At 52.8% G+C, this 22,822-nt stretch overlaps 1 protein-coding gene across 1 annotated transcript in view; it reads left to right on the forward strand.

The window, feature by feature from the left end:
- The window catches only part of il4r.2 (interleukin 4 receptor, tandem duplicate 2), a 35,658-nt gene extending 13,045 nt beyond the window's left edge, over window positions 1-22,613 (forward strand). The window contains exons 4-10 of the mRNA XM_070900028.1: window positions 573-718; window positions 7,482-7,633; window positions 11,499-11,646; window positions 14,577-14,667; window positions 15,615-15,693; window positions 18,252-18,331; window positions 21,058-22,613. Coding sequence (XP_070756129.1) covers window positions 573-718; window positions 7,482-7,633; window positions 11,499-11,646; window positions 14,577-14,667; window positions 15,615-15,693; window positions 18,252-18,331; window positions 21,058-22,543 — 2,182 coding nt within the window. The 3' untranslated portion in view covers window positions 22,544-22,613. The remainder of the gene's footprint in view (window positions 1-572; window positions 719-7,481; window positions 7,634-11,498; window positions 11,647-14,576; window positions 14,668-15,614; window positions 15,694-18,251; window positions 18,332-21,057) is intronic.
- Window positions 22,614-22,822: the final 209 nt, after the last annotated feature.

Raw genomic sequence — 22,822 nt, forward strand, 5'->3', positions numbered from 1 at the left:
TCAGCCGCGTGGTCCCGCATATTTCGTGTTGGTGAGGCCGAAGGGGCTGGAGGAATGAGAATTGACCGGCAAAACCCTCTCTGTGGAATTCGCTGCCTCAGAGAGCTGTGGAAGCCGGGACATTGAATACATTTAAGACATAGGTAGACAATTTCTTAACTGATAAGGGGTTATGGGGAGCAGACGGGGAAGTGGAGCTGAGTCCATGATCGGATCAGCCATGATCGTATTAAATGGCGGAGCAGGCTCGAGGGGCCGTATGGCCGACTCCTGCTCCTATTTCTTATGTTCGTATGTAAAAATGGCGTGAGAGGAAACGCAGTGGGGAGGGCGGGTTCGACGGGTGAGTGAGGGAAGGGCCAGTACCCGAGCCCTCGGTTGATGACGACTGTCCGAGTGTAACCGCTGTTGACGATGATATCCACACCCTCTGCGTTTTCCAATTGTTCCAGGACTCGCAGTGCTGCCCAAGATGGGAAATCTGGGAGACCCTTCTGGGTCTGGCGTGGTGACAATTGGGGAACAACCAACTCCAGAACTCGGTTCAGGGTCTCTTTCCTTTTGTTTTTCAGGGTAACAGACATTAATCCTCTTCCAGGATCAAAGTGCCAATGCAGGATCATGGGACTGAGTTTGGTCATTTCTGCCAAATATGACATTAAGGTCCTCTTCAAAGGAACTTTGCTCTTCTCCAAATACATTGTACCATCACAGACCAGTAAGTGGGCTCCTGGTGACAATTTCTTCATATTAACTTAAGCTCATGGTGGGCGGGTGAATTTCTGTTCTTGTCAGGGTGGGATTTGTTATTGCAGCAACCCGAAATCATTTCTCCCGTACCCACTTCCCTCCCCCTCACCCTCCAGTGCCTCTGAGTCAAACTGCTGACTCCTTTCTGAGATTCAGTTCCTTATTAGGATGCAATATGGCTGTATGGTTCAGAGACATGGACCATATACAGTAGACACCTCAAGTCGCTGGAGAAATACCACCTACGATGTCTCCGCAAGATCCTGCAAATCCCCTGGGAAGACAGACGCACCAACATCAGCGTCCTCAACCAGGCCAACAACCCCAGCATTGAAGCACTGACCACACTCGATCAGCTTCGCTGGGCAGGCCACATTGTTCGCATGCCCGACACGAGACTCCCAAAGCAAGCGCTCTACTCAGAACTCCTACACGGCAAGCGAGCCAAAGGTGGGCAGAGGAAATGTTACAGGGACACCCTCAAAGCCTTCCTGAACAAGTGCAACATCCCCACTGACACCTGGGAGTCCCTGGCCAAAGACCGCCCTAAGTGGAGGAAGTGCATCAGGGAGGGCGCTGAGCACCTCGAGTCTCGTCGCCGAGAGCATGCAGAAACCAAGCGCAGGCAGCGGAAGGAGTGTGCGGCAAACCAGTCCCACTCACCCCTTCCCTCAACCACTGTCTGTCCCACCTGTGACAGAGACTGTGGCTCTCGTATTGTACTGTTCAGTCACCTAAGGACTCATTTTTAGAGTGGAAGCAAGTCTTCCTCGATTCCGAAGGACTGCCTATGATGATGAGAATGCAGTTCTAGATATCTACCAATAAGTAATTAGTCACATGTCACCTGACTACTTGGCGTGAGGAGATGCTTAAGAAAGATTTGCATTTCTATAGCACCTTTCACGACCACCGGACGTCTCAAAGTGCCTTACAGCCAATGAAGTACTTTTGGAATGTAGTCACTGTTGTAATGTGGGAAATGTGTATCTGTAAAGCATGCACTCCCATGTTCCGCATCCCCTGAAGTCCCAAGGGATCGCAGCATCCCTTGGGAGCACTGTATATAAGCCGGCCCCTAAGGCCTGTTCCTCACTCTGGAGTGTCTTAATAAAGACTGAGGTCATTGTTACTTTAAGCTTCCTGTGTGCAGTCCCATCTGTGTTAGGAACACAATAACTGGCGACGAGTATACGAATCCAACGCAAAGATGCAGCAAACTGTGGGCATCCTGGAGAAGTTCTCAGAGGGTGAGGACTGGGAAGCCTATGTCGAACGGCTAGACCAGTACTTTGTAGCCAACGAGCTGGACGGAGAAGGAAGCGCTGCAAAAAGGAGAGCGGTCCTCCTCACAGTCTGCGGGGCACCGACCTACAGCCTCATGAAGAATCTTCTGGCACCGGTGAAACCCACAGATAAGGAGCTGTGTACACTGGTTCGGGAGCATCTTAACCCGAGGGAGAGCGTGCTGATGGCGAGGTATCGGTTCTACACGTGCCAGTGATCTGAAGGTCATGAAGTGACGAGCTACGTCGCCGAGCTAAGGCGACTTGCAGGACAATGTGAATTTGATGGCTACCTGGAGCAGATGTTCAGAGACTTTTTTGTACTGGGCATTGGCCACGAGACCATCCTACGAAAACTTTTGACTGTAAACTTCTCCTTCTGCAACTGTATAGGGTATTGGTGAGGCCGCACTTGGAGTACTGCGTGCAGTTTTGGTCGCCTTAATTAAGGAAGGATATACTGGCTTTGGAGGGGGTACAGAGACGATTCACGAGGCTGATTCCAGAGATGAGGGGGTTACCTTATGATGATAGATTGAGTAGACTGGGTCTTTACTCGTTGGAGTTCAGAAGGATGAGGGGTGATCTTATAGAAACATTTAAAATAATGAAGAGGATAGACAAGATAGAGGCAGAGAGGTTGTTTCCACTGGTCGGGGAGACTAGAACTAGGGGGCACAGCCTCAAAATACGGGGGAGCCAATTTAAAACCGAGTTGAGAAGGAATTTCTTCTCCCAGGGGGTTGTGAATCTGTGGAATTCTCTGCCCAAGGAAGCAGTTGAGGCTAGCTCATTGAATGTATTCAAGTCACAGATAGATAGATTTTTAACCAATAAGGGAATTAAGGGTTACAAGGAGAGGGCGGGTAAGTGGAGCTGAGTCCACGGCCAGATCAGCCATGATCTTGTTGAATGGCGGAGCAGGCTTGAGGGGCTAGATGGCCTACTCCTGTTCCTAATTCTTATGTTCTTATGTAAACACACCGACCCTCAGTAAGGCCATTGCGATAGCACAGACGTTTATGTCCACCAGTGATAACACCAAACAAATCTCTCAGCACACAAGTGCTAGCAATGTTCATAAATTAACTGGAACTGTGTTTGCGAGCAGAAATGTACAGGGCAGAAACCATGAGTCTGCAACTGCCAGCAGGCCTCAGGTGACCCAGATGACTCAGAGTCTGCAACAAAGGATGAATGCAAGGTAATTCACACCTTGTTGGCTTTGTGGAGATAAGCTGCAAGCTCTGCAAAACCTGCTAACCACCACGTGGCAGAGGAAGATCGGTCCATGGTGGATCAAAGCAATTTCGAGCCTCAGAGAGAGGAGGCAGATGCTGAAGTACACGGGGTGCACACATTTTCGACAAAATGTCCACCTATAATGCTAAATGTAAAATTGAATGGCTTACCCGTAGCCATGGAACTGGACACTGGCGCTAGCCAATCCATCATGAGTAAAAAGATGTTTGAGAGACTGTGGTGCAACAAGGCACTCAGACCAGCCCTGAGCCCCATCCACACGAAACTGAGAACGTACACAAAAGAGCTCATCACTGTCCTGGGCAGCACCATGGTCAAGGTCACCTACGAGGGCACGGTGCACGAACTGTCACTCTGGATTGTCCCGGGCGATGGCCCCACACTGCTTGGAAGGAGCTGGCTGGGCAAAATCTGCTGGAACTGGGATGACATCCGAGCGCTATCACATGTCGATGAGGTCTCATGTACCCAGGTTCTTAACAAATTTGCTTCCCTTTTTGAGCCAGGCATTGGAAACTTTTCCAGGGCGAAGGTGCGGATCCACTTGGTCCCAAAGGCACAACCCACTCACCACAAGGCGCGAGCGGTACCTCACATGATGAGGGAGAGAGTTGAAATCGAGCTGGACAGGCTGCAATGCGAGGGCATCATCTCCCCAGTGGAATTCAGTGAGTGGGCCAGCCCGATTGTTCCAGTACTCAAAAGTGATGGCACGGTCAGGATTTGCAGCGATTATAAAGTAACTATTAATCGTTTCTCGCTACAGGACCAATACCCGCTACCAAAGGCAGACGACCTATTTGCAACGCTGGCAGGAGGCAAGACGTTCACCAAGCTCGACCTGACTTCGGCCTACATGACACAGGAGCTGGAGGAGTCTTCGAAGGGCCTCACCTGAATCAACACGCACAAGGGACTGTTCATCTACAACAGATGCCCGTTTAGAATTCGGTCGGCTGCAGCGATCTTCAAGAGAAACATGGAGAGCCTAGTCCAGTCGGTACCACACACAGTGGTTTTTCAGGACGACATATTGGTCACGGGTCGGGACACTGTCGAGCACCTACAAAACCTGGAGAAGGTCCTCCAGCGACTGGATCGTGTAGGGCTGCAGCTGAAGAGGTCGAAATGTGTCTTCATGGCAACAGAAGTGGAGTTTTTGGAGCGAAAGATCGCGGCGGACGGCATTCGGCCCACAGAAGCCAAGACAGAGGCTATCAGGAACGTGCCCAGGCCACAGAACGTCATGGAGCTGCGGTCGTTCCTGGGACTCCTCAACTATTTTGGTAACTTCCTACCGGGGTTAAGCACCCTCTTAGAGCCCCTACATGTGTTATTGCGCAAAGGTGAGAACTGGGTATGGGGAAAAACACAAGTAATTGCTTTTGAGAAAGCCAGAAAGATTTTATGCTCCAACAAGCTACTTGTATTGTATAACCCGTGTAAAAGACTTGTGCTAGCATGTGATGCATCGTTGTACGGAGTTGGGTGTGTATTACAACAAGCTAATGTTGAGGGAAGTTGCAACCTGTCGCCTATGCCTCCAGGAGCCTGTCTAAGGCCGAGAGGGCCTACAGCATGATTGAGAAAGAGGCATTAGCGTGTGTGTTCGGGGTAAAGAAAATGCATCAGTACCTGTTTGGCCTCAAATTTGAGCTGGAAACCGATCACAAGCCCCTCGCATCCCTGTTCGCTGAAAACAAGGGGATAAATACTAATGCCTCAGCCCGCATACAAAGGTGGGCACTCGCGCTATCAGCATATAACTATACCATCCACCACAGGCCAGGCACCGAGAACTGTGCGCATGCTCTCAGTCAGCTACCATTGCCCATCACGGGGGTGGAAATGGCGCAGCCTGCAAACTTGTTAATGGTCATGGAAGCGTTTGAAAATGATAAATCACCTGTCAGATTAGGACATGGACCAGCCAAGATCCTCTGCTGTCCCTAGTAAAAAAACTGTGTACTGCATGGGAGCTGGGCCAGCATCCCCATTGAAATGCAAGAGCCAATCAAGCCGTTCCAGCGGCGAAAGGACGAGCTGTCCATTCAGGCAGACTGCCTGTTGTGGGGTAACCGCGTAGTGCTATCCAAAAAGGGGCAGGGAGACGTTCATCTCGGATCTCCACAGCACACACCCGGGTATAGTAATGATGAAAGCGATAGCCAGATCCCACGTGTGGTGGCCCGGTATCGACTCTGACTTAGAGTCCTATGTATGGCAATGCAGCGTGTGTGCTCAGTTGAGCAACGCGTCCAGAGAGGCACCACTAAGTTTGTGGTCCTGGCCCTCCAGACCATGATCGAGGATCCATGTCGACTATGCGGGCCCGTTTCTCGGTAAAATGTTCCTGGTGGTGGTGGTGGATGCTTTTTCAAAATAGATTGAATGTGAAATAATGTCGGGAAGCACCGCCACCGCCACCATTGAAAGCCTGAGGGCCATGTTTGCCACCCACGGCCTGCCTGACATACTGGTCAGTGACAACGGGCCATGTTTCACCAGTGCCGAATTTAAAGAATTCATGACCCACAATGGGATCAAACATGTCACCTCGGCCCCGTTTAAACCAGCCTCCAATGGGTAGGCAGAGCGGGCAGTACAAACAATCAAACAGAGCCTTAAACGAGTCACAGAAGGCTCACTCCAAACCCGCCTGTCCCGAGTACTGCTCAGCTACCGCACGAGAACTCACTCACTCACAGGGGTGCCCCCGGCTGAGCTACTCATGAAAAGGACACTTAAAACCAGACTCTCGCTGGTTCACCCCAACCTGCATGATCAGGTAGAGAGCAGGCGGCAGCAACAAAATGTAAACGATGGTCGCGCCACTGTGTCACGGGAAATTGATCTGAATGACCCTGTGTATGTGCTAAACTATGGACATGGTCCCAAGTGGATCGCGGGCACGGTGATAGCTAAAGAAGGGAATAGGGTGTTTGTAGTCAAACTAGACAATGGACAAATTTGCAGAAAGCACCTGGACCAAACGAGGCTGCGGTTCACAGACTGCCCTGAACAACCCACAGCAGACACCACCTTTTCGAGCCCACAACACCCACCCAAAGGATCAAAGACACCACGTCAGACCAGGAAATCGAACCCATCACGCCCAACAGCTCAGCAAGGCCAGGCTCACCTAGCAGCCCTGCAGGGCCAACAACACACCAGCCCAGCGAGGGCACAGCCAACACACCAGAACAGACATTTGTACCGAGGCGGCCCACCAGGGAAAGAAAGGCTCCCGACCGCCTCACCTTGTAAATAGTTTTCACTTTGACTTTGCGGGGGGAGTGATGTTGTGTATCTGTAAAGCATGCACTCCCATGTTCCGCCACCAGGGGAGCTCATCCCCTGAAGTCCCAAGGGATCCCAGCATCCCTTGGGAGCACCGTATATAAGCCGGCCCCTAAGGCCTGTTCCTCACTCTGGAGTGTCTTAATAAAGACTGAGGTCACTGTTACTTTAACCTCTCTGTGTGCAGCCTCATCTGTGTTAGGAACACAATAGGAAACACCGCAGCCAACTTGCGCACAGCAAGCTCCCACACACAGCATTGTGATAATGACCAGATAATCTGTTTTAGTGATGTTGATTGAGGGATAAATATTGGCCCCAAGACACCGGGGATAACTCCCTTGTTCTTCTTCAAAATAGTACCCTGGGATCTTTTACGTCCACCTGAGAGAGCAGACAGGGCCTCGGTTTAACGTCTCCTCCGAAAGATGGCACCTCCGACAGTGTGGCACTCCGTCAGTACTGCACTGGCGTGTCAGCCTAGATTTACGTGCTTGAACCCACAATCTTCTGACTCCGAGGTGAGAGGCTGCTCACTGAGCTACAGCTATCACCATGAGCTGATGTCTTCACCCAATGATCACATACGCTTGAAGCTCCCATGGGCGGAGGGGGTCACTGGATATTGATGTGGAGCTGTGGCTGTGGCTATTTATCCCCGAGCAGTGAGACCCAGCAGAGCTGTCAGGGTATGGGGGCTGGGGAGATTGAGAGGGTGGGGTAGAGTCCTTGGTTTGGGCGATCATTCCCTCCGAGCCCAATGTTTTTGCAGATTGTAGAAGGCCAGTGGGTAAAATGGTCTGTTCTTGTCCTCTGCTGTCCTTGTAAACATAGTCAGAATATTGTGTGACGTTTCCTAAATTGTTGAAACGTTTCTTCCAGTCAAACCTTTGGCTCCGAAGAACCTCACGATAAACAACTCCAAAGACAAACACCTGAAAATCCTGGTCTGGGAGAATGATTACGCAGACAGCTTCATTGAGCAAAAGCTGGAGTATCAAGTCGCTTACATGAACATTGGCGGAAATTGGATGGTTTGTATCCCAACTTCAGGCCTGCCTCCCAGGCCCATCCCAGATCTGTTCACCAGCCGCAGTCAAGCTCCTCAAAGTCTGCGCTTTCCCAGCGCTCTAAACCCATCCTGCTAAATAAGGGCCTTCAAACGAGGCATTAACATAGTGCACCCCTCCCTGAACTTTTTGCAGGACTTCGATGTGAAGGGACCAATACTTAAAACATTTGCTTGTTTTATATCCCTGCTGAAGTTACAGTTTCATACACAATGTTTGTCCTGGTCAAATTTTGAAAATATATCTTAGCCTGTCTTGAGCAGGTTGGGCCGATACTCTCTGGAGATGGTATTGGGGTAATGTACTGAAGTGGATTGAGAAATGGTTGGCAGACAGGAAGCAAAGAGTGAGAATAAACGGGTCCTTTTCAGAATGGCAGGCAGTGACTAGTGGGGTACTGCAGGGCTCAGTGCTGGGACCCCAGCTACTTACAATATACATTAATGATTTGGATGAAGGAATTGAATGTAATATCTCCAAGTTTGCAGATGACACTAAGCTGGGTGGCAGTGTGAGCTGTGAGGAGGATGCTAAGAGGCTGCAGGGTGATTTGGACAGATTAGGTGAGTGGACAAATGCATGGCAGATGCGATATAATGTGGTGGTAAAAACAGGAAGGCAGAATATTATCTGAATGGTGACAGATTAGGAAAAGAGGAGGTGCAACGAGACCTGGGTGTCATGGTACATCATTGAAGGTAGGCATGCAGGTACAGCAGGCAGTAAAGAAAGCAAATGGTATGTTGGCCTTCATAGCGAGAGGATTTGAGCATAGGAGCAGGGAGGTCTTACTGCAGTTGTACAGGGCCTTAGTGAGGCCCCACCTGGAATATTGTGTTCAGTTTTGGTCTCCTAATCTGAGGAAGGACGTTCTTGCTATTGAGGGAGTGCAGCGAAGGTTCACCAGACTGATTCCCGGGATGGCAGGACTAAGATATGAGGAAAGACTGGATCAGCTAGGCTTATGCTCACTGGAATTTAGAAGGATGAGAGGGGGTCTCATAGAAACGTGCAAGATTCTGATGGGACTGGACAGGTTAGATGCTAGAAGAATGTTCCCAATGTTGGGGAAGTCCAGAACCAGGGCACATAGTCTAAAGATAAGGGGTAAGCCATTTAGGATCATGATGAGGAGAAACTTTTTCACTCAGAGAGTTGTGAATTTGTGGAATTCTCTACCACAGAAAGTTGTTGATGCCAGTTCGTTGGACATATTCAAAAGGGAGTTAGATATGGCCCTTACGGCTAAAGGGATCAAGGGGTATGGAGAGAAAGCTGGGGTGGGGTACTAAAGTTGCATGATCAGCCATGAACTCATTGAATGGTGGTGCAGGCTTGAAGGGCCGAATGGCCTACTCCTGCATCTATTTTCTATGTTTCTGTGGCGTTTAGAAGAATGAGAGGTGATCTTATTGAAACGTATGAGATTCTGAGGGGGATTGACAGGGTAGATGCAGAGAGGATGTTTCCCCTGGCTGGAGAGTTCCAGTCTCAGGATAAGGGGTCGGCCATTTAGGACTGAGATGAGGAGAAACTTCTTCACTCAGAGGGTGGTGAATCTTTGGAATTCTCTGCCCCAGAGGGAGGCTCAGTCTGTGAGTATATTCAAGGCTGAAATCGATAGATTTGTGGCCTCTATGTGAATCAAGGGATAGGGAGATCGGGCGGGAAAGTGGAGTTGAGGTCAATGATCAACATGATCTTATTGAATGGCGAAGCAGGCTCGAGGAGCCAAGGAAACTCCCCAGCCCGGGGGAAACACCCTCCCTGCATCTACCCTGACAAGCCCTGTAAGAATTCTGTATGTTTCAATAAGATCGTCTCTCATTCTTCTAAACTCCAGAGAATATCGGCCAAGTCTACTCAATCTCTCCTCATAGGAATCAGTCTGGTGAACCTTCGTTGCACTCCCTCTATGACAAGTATATCCTTCCTTAGGTAAGGAGACCCAAACTGTGCACAATACTCCAGGTGTGGTCTCACCAGGGCCCGATATAATTGCAGTAAGACATATTTACTCTTATACTCAAATCCTCCTGTAATAAAGGCCAACATACCATTTGCTTTAATCACTTGCTGTACCTGCAGGTTAACTTTCAGTGATTGGTGTACAAGGACACCCAGGTCCCTCTGAACACCAACATTTCCCAATCCCTCACCATTTAAAAATACTCTGTTTTTCCATTTTTCCTACCACAGTGGATAACGTCATATTTCTCTACATTATATTCTATTTGCCATGTTCTTGCCCACTCACTCAGCCGGTCTATATCCCCTTGAAGTCTCTTTGCATCCTCCTCACAACTTACATTCCCACCTAGCTTTGTGTCATCAGCAAACTTGGATATATTACATTTGGTCCCTTCATCCAAATCATTGATACAGATTGTGAATAGCTGGGGCCCCAGCACTGATCCTTGTGGTACCCCACTAGTTACAGTCCGCCAACCCGAAAATGACCCGTTTATTCCTACTCTCTGTTTTCTGTCCATTAACCAATCCTCAATCCATGCTGGTATATTACCCCCAATCCCATGAGCCCTAATTTTGTTCAATAACCTCTTGTGTGGCACCTTATCGAATGCCTTCTAAAAATCCAAATACACCACATCCACTGGTTCCCCCTTATCTATTCTGCGAGTTACAACCTCAAAAAACTCCAACAGATTTGTCAAACATGATTTCCCTTTCATAAATCCGTGTTGACTCTGCCCAATCTTATTATTATTTTCTCAGTGCCCTGTTACCACGTCCTTAATAATAGATTCTAGCATTTTCCCTACTCCTGATGTCAGGCTAACCGGTCTGTAATTCCCCATTCTCTCTCTCCCTCCTTTCTTAAATAGTGGGGATATATTAGCTACTTTCCAATCTGCAGGAACCGTTTCCTGGTGTAATACGGCGGTAGTCAGGTGGAAACCCTGATTAAACATAGGCGGTGAGCGTGAAATTCACCATCCAAACGTATATTACACAGCAGTGATTTGGTGCATTGAGTTGGGATTTTATAAAATTGTACATTGTAGGAGCGAGGGGGGCATGAGAGAGGGGAGCGTGAGGGAGGGGGGAGTGAGGGAGGGGGGAGTGAGGGAGGCGGGAATGAGGGAGGGGGGAGTTAGGGAGGAGGGAGGAGGGGGGAGTGAGGGAGGGGGAGTAAGGGAGGGGGAGGTCTGGAGGACGGGGATCTGGGGGAGACCGGAACTGGGGAGGGGGGTCTGGGGGAGGGAGAATTGGGGTAGGGGGGGTCTAGGGTAGGGGGAACTGGGGAGGGGGGTCTGGGGGAGGGAGAATTGGGGTAGGGGGGGTCTAGGGTAGGGGGAACTGGGGAGGGGGGTCTGGGGGAGGGGAGGATTTCCTCAGGGTTTAAAAAAAATTGTTCCGTGATGTGGGCGTCGCTGGCAAGGCCGGCATTTATTGCCCATCCCTAACTGCTCATTGAGAAGGTGGTGGTGAGCCGCCTTCTTGAGCCGCTGCAGTCCGTGTGGTGAAGGTGCTCCCACAGTGCTGTTAGGGAGGGAGTTCCAGGATTGTGACCCAGCGACGATGAAGGAACGGCCGATATATTTCCAAGTCAGGATGGTGTGTGACTGGGAGGGGAACGTGGAGGTGGTGGTGTTCCCATGCGCCTGCTGCCCTTGTCCGTCTAGGGGGTAGAGGTCGTGGTGTTGCTGAAAAGGGTGAGATTCTGGGAAACAGTCAGTTAGGATATGTCAGGAAAACAAAGCTTGTTAACGGTGTGAATGGATGGAGGAGCTGAGGCCGGGACAGAACAGAATCTGTTGAAGGTTTGGGTTTTGCTCAACGTTTGCTGTTCTTGGTTTTGATGTAGATGATTAACACATCAAGGCAGAAAATGCTGGTATTGCAAGCGAAGCTAGATCCTGGCAACACGTACTACCTGAAGGTGCGCTCCAAACCGGCAGACAGCTATGGCGGGTCGTGGAGTGACTGGAGCCGCGAGCTCAAGTGGACCTACGGTATGCGACAAAGACAGACAAGAACACAAGAACAGAAGAAATCGGAGCAGGAGTAGGCCATACGGCACCTCGAGCCTGCCCTGCCATTCAATACGATCATGGCTGATCTGATCATGGACTCAGCTCCACTTCCCCGCCCGCTCCCCATAACCCCTTATCACCTTATCGGTTAAGAAACTGTCTATTTCTGTCTTAAATTTATTCAATGTCCCAGCCTCCACAGCTCTCTGAGGCAGCGAATTCCACAGATTTACAACCCTCAGAGAGAAGAAATTTCTCCTCATCTCAGTTTTAAATGGGCGGCCCTCTAGTTCTAGTCTCCCCCATCAGTGGAAACATCCTCTCTGCATCCACCTTGTCGAGCCCCCCTCATAATCTTATACGTTTCGATAAAATCACCTCTCATTCTTCTGAATTCCAATGAGTAGAGGCCCAACCTACTCAACCTTTCCTCGTAAGTCAACCCCCTCGTCCCCGGAATCAACCTCGTGAACCTTCTCTGAACTGCCTCCAAAGCAAGTATATCCTTTCGTAAATATGGAAACCAAAACTGCACGCAGTACTCCAGGTGTGACCTCACCAATACCCTGTATAACTGTAGCAAGATTTCCCTGCTTTTATACTCCATCCCCTTTGCAATAAAGGCCAAGATACCATTGACCTTCCTGATCACTTGCTGTACCTGCAGACTAACCTTTTGTGTTTCATGCACAAGTACCCCCAGGTCCCGCTGTACTGCAGCACTTTGCAATCTTTCTCCATTTAAATAATAACTTGCTCTTTGATTTTTTTTCTGCCAAAGTGCATGACCTCACACTTTCTAACATTATACTCCATCTGCCAAATTTTTGCCCACTCACTTAGCCTGTCCATGTCCTTTTGTAGATTTTTTGTGTCCTCCTCACACATTGCTTTTCCTCCCATCTTTGTATCGTCAGCAAATTTGGCTACGTTACACTCAGTCCCTTCTTCCAAGTCATTAATATAGATTGTAAATAGAAAGAAAGAAAGACTTGCATTAAAATAGCGCTTTTCACGAGAGGCTCAGGTTAACATCTCATCTCGAAGACAGCTCCCTCAGTACTGCCCGTCTAACAGTGTGGCACAGTACTGAGGGAGTGCCGCACTGTCGGAGGGTCAGTACTGAGGGAGTGCCGCACTGTCGGAGGGTCAGTACTGAGGGCGTGCCGCACTGTCGGAGGGGCGGTACTGAGGGAGCGCCGCACTGTCGGAGGGGCAGTACTGAGGGAGTGCCGCACTGTCGGAGGGGCAGTACTGAGGGAGTGCCGCACTGTCGGAGGGGCGGTACTGAGGGAGCGCCGCACTGTCGGAGGGGCAGTACTGAGGGAGTGCCGCACTGTCGGAGGGGCAGTACTGAGGGAGTGCCGCACTGTCGGAGGGGCAGGACTGAGGGAGCGCCGCACTGTCGGAGGGCCAGTACTGAGGGAGTGCCGCACTGTTGGAGGGGCAATACTGAGGGAGCGCCGCACTGTCGGAGGTGCCGTCTTTTGAATGGGACGTTAAATCGAGGCCCCGTCTGCTCTCTCGGGTGGATGTAAAAGATCCCATGGCACTATTTCGAAGAAGAGCAGGGGAGTTATCCCCGGTGTCCTGGGGCCAATATTTATCCCTCAACCAACATCACTAAAACAGATTATCTGGTCATTATCACATTGCTGTGTGTGGGAGCTTGCTGTGCGCAAATTGGCTGCTGCATTTACCACATTACAACAGTGACTACACTCCATAAGTACTTCATTGGCTGTAAAGCGCTTTGGGACATCCGGTGGTCGTGAAAGGCGCTATAGAAATGCAAGTCTTTCTTTTGTTTCACTGACTGGATAGACTTGCCGAGATATCCTTTCTGTGGTAACTTGCCCAAGCTGCCCTGTGACCCCCACCCCCACCCCGCCCCAAGGTGCGGTCACAAGGGTAAATGTGGAGGGGGTCCCTGATCCACCGGTTGGGGCGGGGCCTCGGTTGACATGTATTTGCAGCACAGGGTGATAGAGGGATTGGGGCAGAGAGCGAGGACATGGGATTAGGATCAGGATCGTGTGCTGTTTCTCCATGGCCATTCCATGCAGCCCGGCACAGCCAGGAAGCTTTCCTCTCCATTCAGCACTGTCCTGATGGACTTGCCTGGACCCGTTTGGGAATGGCTCTGTGTACAGAGACGTTGCTGGCACACCGGCAACAACTGCACATTCCAAGACGCAACAAGGTGTCCCGAGCCTGCGAAGGAGAGTTGGGGCTGGCGCGGGGTGGGATGGGGTGGGGGGCGCGAGGGGGGGGAGTGGGGGAGGTGGGGAGTGGGGGCGGGGGGGCGCGAGGTGGGGGGAGGGGGGAGGTGGGGAGTGGGGGCAGGGGGGCGCAAGGTGGGGGAGGGGGGTGAGTGGGGGCGGGGGGGGGAGTGGGGGAGGTGGGGAGTGGGGGGGGGGAGTGGGTGAGGTGGGGAGCGGGGGGGGGGAGGGGGGGAGGTGGGAAGTGGGGGCGGGGGGCGCGAGGTGGGGGAGGGGGGTGAGTGGGGGCGGGGGGCGCGAGGGGGGGAGGGGGGTGAGTGGGGGCGGGGGGGGAGTGGGGGAGGTGGGGAGTGGGGAGGGGGAGTGGGTGAGGTGGGGAGCGGGGGGGGGGGGGTGCGGTGTGGGGAGGGCAGGGTACAAGTTGGTTCTGTGCCCTGGTTCCAACCGTTAATCTGCCCAGAATGAGCTGGGCGGGGAAAGGCGCCAGGTCTCTCTCCCCAACCGGTGCCCAGTCCCCCTCCACCCCCCCGCCCCCCGAGGGCCCAGGCCCCCCCCATCCCCCAGGGCCCGGGCTGCGTGTTTACAATCACCAGCACTGTAATCTTCACCGTCTGTCCCAGACGTTGCAACAATTGTCCCCCAGGATGATTTATTGGAATATATTTAATTTTCGTTGTTTCTGTACAGATTTCGATGTCGTCATTTCACCCACATTGATCATCGTGGTGTGCATCCTTGTCCCGTTACCTGTAGCTCTCTGCTTCTTCGGTTTCAAGTTGTAAGTATTTATCAAACTGTAGATACAGAGTAAAGCTCCCTCTACACTGTCCCATCAAACACTCCAGGGCAGGTACAGGGGGTTAGATACAGAGTAAAGCTCCCTCTACACTATCCCATCAAACACTCCCAGGGCAGGTACAGGGGGTTAGATACAGAGTAAAGCTCCCTCTACACTGTCCCATCAAACACTCCCAGGGCAGGTACAGGGGGTTAGATACAGAGTAAAGCTCCCTCTACACTGCCCCATCAAACACTCCCAGGGCAGGTACAGGGGGTTAGATACAGAGTAAAGCTCCCTCTACACTGTCCATCAAACACTCCCAGGGCAGGTACAGGGGGTTAGATACAGAGTAAAGCTCCCTCGACACTGTCCCATCAAACACTCCCAGGGCAGGTACAGGGGGTTAGATACAGAGTAAAGCTCCCTCTACACTGTCCCATCAAACACTCCCCAGGGCAGGTACAGGGGGTCAGATACAGAGTAAAGCTCCCTCGACACTGTCCCATCAAACACTCCCAGGCCAGGTACAGCACGGATTAGATACAGAGCACGAGTTGCCATCTGCAGTTGGGGGCTCTTTGATCGGCTTCAGTGGAAGACGAGGGAATGGTGGGAAGATCACTCTCGCCTCGCCCCCCCCCATTTGCCGCGTACTGTCCTCGGTGCAAACCCTCGGTGCGTGTGGGTAAAGTTAGACATACAAAAAAAAAGCCTCAAGCGAATGCAGCTCCAGAACCGGCCATCAGGAGGCGCTCAAGGGCCAACACCTCATTGGTTCATCCATCATCTGCCAAGTTCCATTGGGGTGGGAGTGACTTTGGGTTGTCTCTATAGCAACGACTGAGACAGATCGTGTATCGGGGCGGGGAGGAGGGTTGCTGTTGGGGGGGGAGAGATGAGGTCACCGCTACCGCGACATTACACCTCTTCTCTCTTCTTCACAGTGTGAAGAAAAGCTGGTGGGAGGATATTCCCTCGCCGAAGAATAGTGCCATATCCAAAAAAATCTTCAACAATTCCCAGGTATCAAGCAATTTCTTTGTTTTCAAATGTCTTCAGCTTTAAATGTTATGGTCTTTTCCGTTCTATTTTGTATATGAGTGAGTAACAGCATCGACATCTGACACCAATCAGGGTGTCGAAATCTCGACCTCCGAAAAGAATGACTCCGACACTTACAGCTCCGGCAGAAGTTTCTTTAATTTACTTGCTAGCAAGGGGCAGGTCACACTCAGTCAAGGGCTAAGTGAACACCTCCGCAATGGTACAGTTTCACAAGATATTTATACAGTAAAACCCAAGTTATGGCCTCTCCCTGTGTATTGCTCTGTCTCACAGTCAGTGAATACAGATAAAGAATTAATTACTATATCCTGGTCCTGACATGGTTTACAGATATTTCCTTTTGTCAGGGTAATCAGTTGGCCAGCCAGCCATTACTCCATGAGAATGAGGTAATGGGCTATCACCTGTCTTGTATTGTGTCAGGATTATTCAATTTCCTGGTCAGTTTATCTGTTTGCATCAAATGGATGAGGTCTCTACAAGAGATAGTGGCTGGTGGTTTGAGTCGAGAAGATAAGGGTGGGGTGGCGTGGAACTTGTGTCGTGTAGACAATAGGAGAGCACCATGGGGGGGTACTTGTCTCAGCATGACTTGTCTCCTAGCTGTCTGATGGCCATCAGCCATCTCAAACCAGGTTTAGCTGTTTATGCAAGCTGACTGCTAAAATGCAGAAAGTTCTGGAAGGGCCAGGACTCCATTTTGTTATATATATATTGCAAAGGGCACACAAATACCGTATGGTATCAGCTTAGATAAAAATACATTTCCACAAGGGGCAACACCTCCATCACCCTCAGACCCTCACTGTCCCTCTCTCAGATACCCCCTCCTCCTCACCCTCACTGTCCCTCTCTCAGATACCCCCTCCTCCTCACCCTCACTGACCCTCTCTCAGATACCCCCTCCTCCTCACCCTCACTGACCCTCTCTCAGATACCCCCTCCTCCTCACCCTCACTGACCCTCTCTCAGATACCCCCTCCTCCTCACCCTCACTGACCCTCTCTCAGATACCCCCTCCTCCTCACCCTCACTGACCCTCTCTCAGATACCCCCTCCTCCCCACCCTCACTGACCCTCTCTCAGATACCCCCTCCTCCTCACCCTCAGACCCTCACTGTCCCTCGCTCAGATACCCCCTCCTCCCCACCCTCACTGTCCCTCTCTCAGATATCCCCTCCTCCTCACCCTCAGACCCTCACTGTCCCTCTCTCAGATACCCCCTCCTCCTCACCCTCACACCCTCACTGTCCCTCTCTCAGATACCCCCTCCTCCCCCACCCTCACACCCTCACTGTCCCTCTCTCAGATACCCCCTCCTCCTCACCCTCACACCCTCACTGTCCCTCTCTCAGATACCCCCTCCTCCCCCACCCTCACACCCTCACTGTCCCTCTCTCAGATACCCCCTCCTCCCCCACCCTCACACACAGCATGTCCCTCTCTCAGATACCCCCTCCTCCTCACCCTCACACACAGCCTGTCCCTCTCTCAGATACCCACTCCTCCCCCACCCTCACACAGCATGTCCCTCTCTCAGATCATCATTATAGGCAGTCCCTCGAAGCGAGGATGACTTGCTTCCATGCCGAAAAGGAATGAGTTCCCAGGTGTTTCAATGAAGGACCTAATATTCCGGATCCCAAACTACATCCTGAAGGATGGAAGATGCCTGTGGGTGGATTGTTTAACGTGGGGTGACCGTTGCACACCAGCCACCACACGGGCCTGACAGAGCGAGGTCTTGGTCCAGTGGCAAGGGTTAACCAGGACGACTGGAGACCAGCTCTGTGCACGGACCCAGTGTGCTCACATATCGCAGTGTGGGCTGGGCCCGTGCTGCCCCTGGGCCCTCGCCTCTCCTGGGCCCTGATCACATCGCTCCACAATCGCTCCTTTGCCCCGACCTCGCTGCTCCTTCAGTTAATGCCCACGATCCAATTATGGCCAAAGGGATCAAGGGGTATGGAGAGAAAGCAGGAAAGGGGTACTGAGGTGAATGATCAGCCATGGTCTTATTGAATGGTGGTGCAGGCTCGAGGGGCCGAATGGCCGACTCCTGCACCTAGTTTCTATGTTTCTATGACCTGGATCTTGGTGACGTCCCTTTTCACTGCCGTTGCTCTCCTGCTCCAGCACATGCTGCCCCCCTCCGCTCCCTGGCCTGCTCCATGGTGCTCGCACGCCAGGGGCCACTCAGCTACAGACATACACACAATGACCAGCTCTCAGATACCAGCTCCTCCATCACCCATACTCTGATCCTCCACCGCTACCATTGCTTGAATTGCACCGTGAGGAAATGGGAAGGTGCAGAGGGAGCCTGATGGTGTATTTAGAGTTTCGGAGCAGTGGAATATTCTGTGAACTCTTGGCCACAATACTATCGCTTAAATCGCGAGACGAGAATTGTTCGCTGTCAGATGATCAGAGATAAAGGTAATAATGTTGGGATTGGTGTTTTGCCCAATTAACCCGGACTTTGAAACTAAACAGTATGTGTTTTTCTGCACCAGGACCACCAGTGTGTCTTTAGCGAAAAGAAGTTTGATGCCTGCAAAGTGGAGAAGGTGGAATGCACCAAGAAGCTGCCGCGGTGAGTAAGGTCAGCACCATAAACGGTGATCCAATCCGTGCCCCACTGCGCTACAGTGGCCTCCAAACACACCCAGACATCTGCTCGCACAGCTAGATCCCACCGCACTGTTTGAAGAAGAGCAGGGGAGTTCTCCCCATGTCCTGAGCCCAATCTTTATCCCTCAATCAACATCACTAAAACAGATTATCTGGGTCATTATCACATTGCTGTGTGTGGGAGCTTGCTGTGCGCAAATTGGCTGCTGCGTTTCCCACATTACTACAGTGACTACACTCCAAAAGTACTTCATTGGCTGTAAAGCGCTTTGGGACGTCCGGTGGTTGTGATGGGCGCTATATGGTCTTTCCAGTCTTTGATGTTGATAAAACTCTTTCTGATTTGCACTTAAATCATCAAAGTAACCTTGAGCTGAATTATCCGGGTCATCACCCAGTAAGTGATCCCTCTCTTACCTTCACACTCCAATCACACACGGGCTCCCCTCCTACACTATCCATCGATCTATTGTGGTTACTGCTCTGCACTTTCCTATATTGCTCCTTCTAAGGTTCAGCATGCCCGGTCCAACATACTCTCCCTCTCTCTGCATCCTCACTAAGGTGACATCAAGATTCATCACACCGTCTCCACTCCAACTCAATCCACCTCAGGATCCTAGAATGATGAATCTCGTCTCCCGCCTCGGTCATTGTTCCAACTGCCAGCCGTGGCTCGCTGGGCAGGACTCGCGCCTCGGAGTCAGAGGGCTGTGGGTCCAAGTCTCATTCCAGGGGCTTGAGCACAGTGCAGTGCTGAGGGAGCGCCGCACTGTCGGAGGGGCAGTGCTGAGGGAGCGCCGCACTGTCGGAGGGGCAGTGCTGAGGGAGCGCCGCACTGTCGGAGGGGCAGTACTGAGGGAGTGCCGCACTGTCGGAGGGGCAGTGCTGAGGGAGTGCCGCACTGTCGGAGAGGCAGTACTGAAGGAGTGCCGCACTGTCGGAGGGGCAGTACTGAAGGAGTGCCGCACTGTCGGAGAGGCAGTACTGAGGGAGTGCCACACTGTCGGAGGGGCAGTACTGAGGGAGTGCCGCACTGTCGGAGGGGCAGTACTGAGGGAGTGCCGCACTGTCGGAGGGGCAGTACTGAGGGAGCGCCGCACTGTCGGAGGGCCAGTACTGAGGGAGTGCTGCACTGTCGGAGGGGCAGTACTGAGGGAGTGCCGCACTGTCGGAGGGGCAATACTGAGGGAGTGCCGCACTGTCGGAGGGGCAGTACTGAGGGAGTGCTGCACTGTCAGAGGGGCAGTACTGAGGGAGTGCTGCACTGTCGGAGGGCCAGTACTGAGGGAGCGGCGCACTGTCAGAGGTGCGTTTTTCCTGAGAGACATTAAACCGAGGCCCCGTCTGCTCTCTCAGGTGGATGTAATAGGTGCTATAGAAATGCACGTCTTTCGTTCTCGCCCCTGGCCCTTCACCGAGAGGTTTCTCAATAAACTAGAAAGTGGACTGAGAGGATGCGGCCCACTGTTGGTGAGCTCGGGCAGTGCAGTGTGGTTATGTTTGGCTAGAGCTGTCACTCAGCCCTGTGGGTGTGGCCTCGCTCACTGCCTGCCCTCACTCTGCCTGAATATAGCCCACAATGCAAACACCGCCTCTGGCTTTGCATAACGTTGCTGAATAGTCAGAGGGGCGTTGTGTGCAGGCAGATGCTTTGTGATAAAGCTTTGTTTGTTTGGGAGATCGGGGGGAGGAGCAGAGCTGCAGACGGAGCTTCCCAGTTCCCTGTCCTGCTCTTTAAAATTAATTCCCGGGATGTGAGCGTCGCTGGCCAGGCCGGCATTTATTGCCCATCCCTAATTGCCCCTTGAGAAGGTGGTGGTGAGCCGCCTTCTTGAGCCGCTGCAGTCCGTGTGGTGAAGGTGCTCCCACAGTGCTGTTAGGGAGGGAGTTCCAGGATTGTGACCCAGCGACGATGGAGGAACGGCCGATATATTTCCCAGTCGGGATGGTGTGTGACTGGGAGGGGAACGTGGAGGTGGTGGTGTTCCCATGGACCTGCTGCCCTTGTCCTTCTAGGTGGTAGAGGTCGCGGGTTTGGGAGGTGCTGCCGATATTAAGTTTGTGTTTGTCAAGAAATTAGACCAGTTCAGAAAGAGCTTGCATCTTCGAACTGCAATGGCAGGCTGTGTCAGGATCACCCCTCCCCCTCCGGGGCCTGATGGAGGAGGCTGAAGGTCTCTGTACTGTACGGCTCACAGGTTTGTGGAGCTGTTGCACTGTGAGTGGCTTAGCCAGTCACGTGATGTTCACAAGCCTCAATAAAACCCCAGCCAGTTGGGTTCGGGGGATCCACGATGGGGCAGGTGGTTGTGAGCCTGGTGGATGAACTGGTAATGTGCCGTGTGATTGTTAAACCTTTTGCTGATAAACCAACTGGTTCTTAATGGCGACGTGCTGCTGTGGATTATTGAGCAAAGTCCCCAGGACGTTACAGTCTCCTTCCTGTGCGCCTTTGAGGCTCCGCGTGTGACAGGTACTAAAACACCGGGCAGGTCCTGTCCGAACTCCGCCAGGGCCAGCGGTCTCACTGAGCGGCTGGACGCGGGGGGGGCGACTGGACTCGGCGGTGTAACCATAGCTACCGGGGAAGGGGAGGGGTGTCCTTCCGAACCTAGGAAATGAATCTGAACAGTTCAATGTTCCAATAAAGTTGTAACTTTTGGCGTTTATCCCGTCTACTTTCAGGGACAAGGAGCAGATGGATATTGTGGCCGACCTGGCTGGCTCAGCCATCTTCAACTTCCCACCCCTTCATCACCTGCTGGAGGTCTCAGGGTCCACTGAGAAATTATCCTGCCCTCATTTCCCAGGCTTCAGTTTCCCAGCACTGACTGACTCCGTGTCCCCGTTCCCGCTGCCCTTTGGCCATTTGTCCCCGGGAGGCCTGGGCGATGTGGGGGCTTTTGCCAAGGCCGAGTGGACGAGGGAGGAGGAGGAGGAGGGGGGATACCGGCCCTTTATGCCCGATGGGGACGGAGACTCGCCCCTCTCACTGAGCACGTACTCCCTGAGCCCGGGGGCTGGCAGTCAGCCAGCGGGGTATCAGGCCTTCAGCAACTGTGTGTCCACACCCTGGGCCAAGGCGACTGGCAGTGGACAGGAGCCGGGAGGGTGGGAGAGCGCCGAACTGATGCAGCCACCCCCGGGGTCCGCTGGGAGCGAGCCGTCCGATTACATGCCTTCTGATCAACTGACATTCCAATCCAGCAGCGAGGCCGTGCCCAACTGGGACTGGGCTCAAACCCCCAACACCCCAGGCTCTGCCAGCTTCTTCCCCATGGACTGCTCCTCCACCTTCCCTGATAGCCTTCAGTCCTGGGCCTTCCCTGTGAGCGCTGGGGGAGAGCCATGGTGCTGGCAGCCCCCCTCCATGCACGGGGGGCCTGGCACGGCACCCACCAGCCTCGTCTCATCCCCTGTGCCCACACAGGACTGCTGCCTGAGGCTGGACCCACACCCGGGCACAGCGGGGTCACTCCCGGGCACAGCGGGGTCACACCTGGGTACAGCGGGGTCACACCTGGGTACAGCGGGGTCACTCCCGGATACGGCGGGGTCACACCCGGGTACAGCGGGGTCACACCCGGGTACAGCGGGGTCACTCCCGGGTACAGCGGGGTCACACCCGGGTACGGCGGGGTCACACCCGGGTACAGCGGGGTCACACCTGGGTACGGCGGGGTCACACCCGGGTACGGTGAGGTCACACCCGGGTACAGCGGGGTCACTCCCGGATACGGCGGGGTCACTCCCGGGTACGGCGGGGTCACTCCCGGGTACAGCGGGGTCACACCCGGGTACAGCGGGGTCACACCCGGGTACAGCGGGGTCACACCTGGGTACAGCGGGGTCACACCTGGGTACAGCGGGGTCACACCCGGGTACAGCGGGGTCACACCTGGGTACAGCGGGGTCACACCTGGGTACAGCGGGGTCACACCCGGGTACAGCGGGGATGGGCACTGAGGCTAACTCTCTGACACCGAACCCGGTGAAATACATTGTGGTCCCAGAAGATGCCGAGATGGACCTGGGCAAGCTGACTCCCTACATGAAAGTCTCCTTACTCAACGTGCCAACAATCGATAAAAGGCAGGGGGCCAAGCCCAGTCACCCCCACACCAAACTCAAACATCTTAAATGTGAAGAAAAACATTTCAAAGTGGAGTAAAAACTGGGGAAATTTGTCAGCTGCATTTACAAATGTGCTTTTTATTAAAATTACATCCAAAACCTGAAAACCCCTTGGTGGAGTCTCACTGTGTCGAGAATGTAGTCGCACAGCAGAAACACAACTCCTCTTCACCATCAACAGCACGTACCTCGTACTGGGGGGAGGGAGAGAGGGGGGGGAGGGCGAGGGAGAGAGAGAGAGAGAGAGAGAGGGGGAGGGAGGGAGAGAGAGGGGGAGGGAGAGGGAGTGGGAGGGAGGGGGAGAGAGAGAGAGAGA

The sequence above is a fragment of the Pristiophorus japonicus genome, chromosome 15 (assembly GCF_044704955.1).
Source record: "Pristiophorus japonicus isolate sPriJap1 chromosome 15, sPriJap1.hap1, whole genome shotgun sequence".
NCBI lineage: Eukaryota > Metazoa > Chordata > Chondrichthyes > Pristiophoridae > Pristiophorus > Pristiophorus japonicus.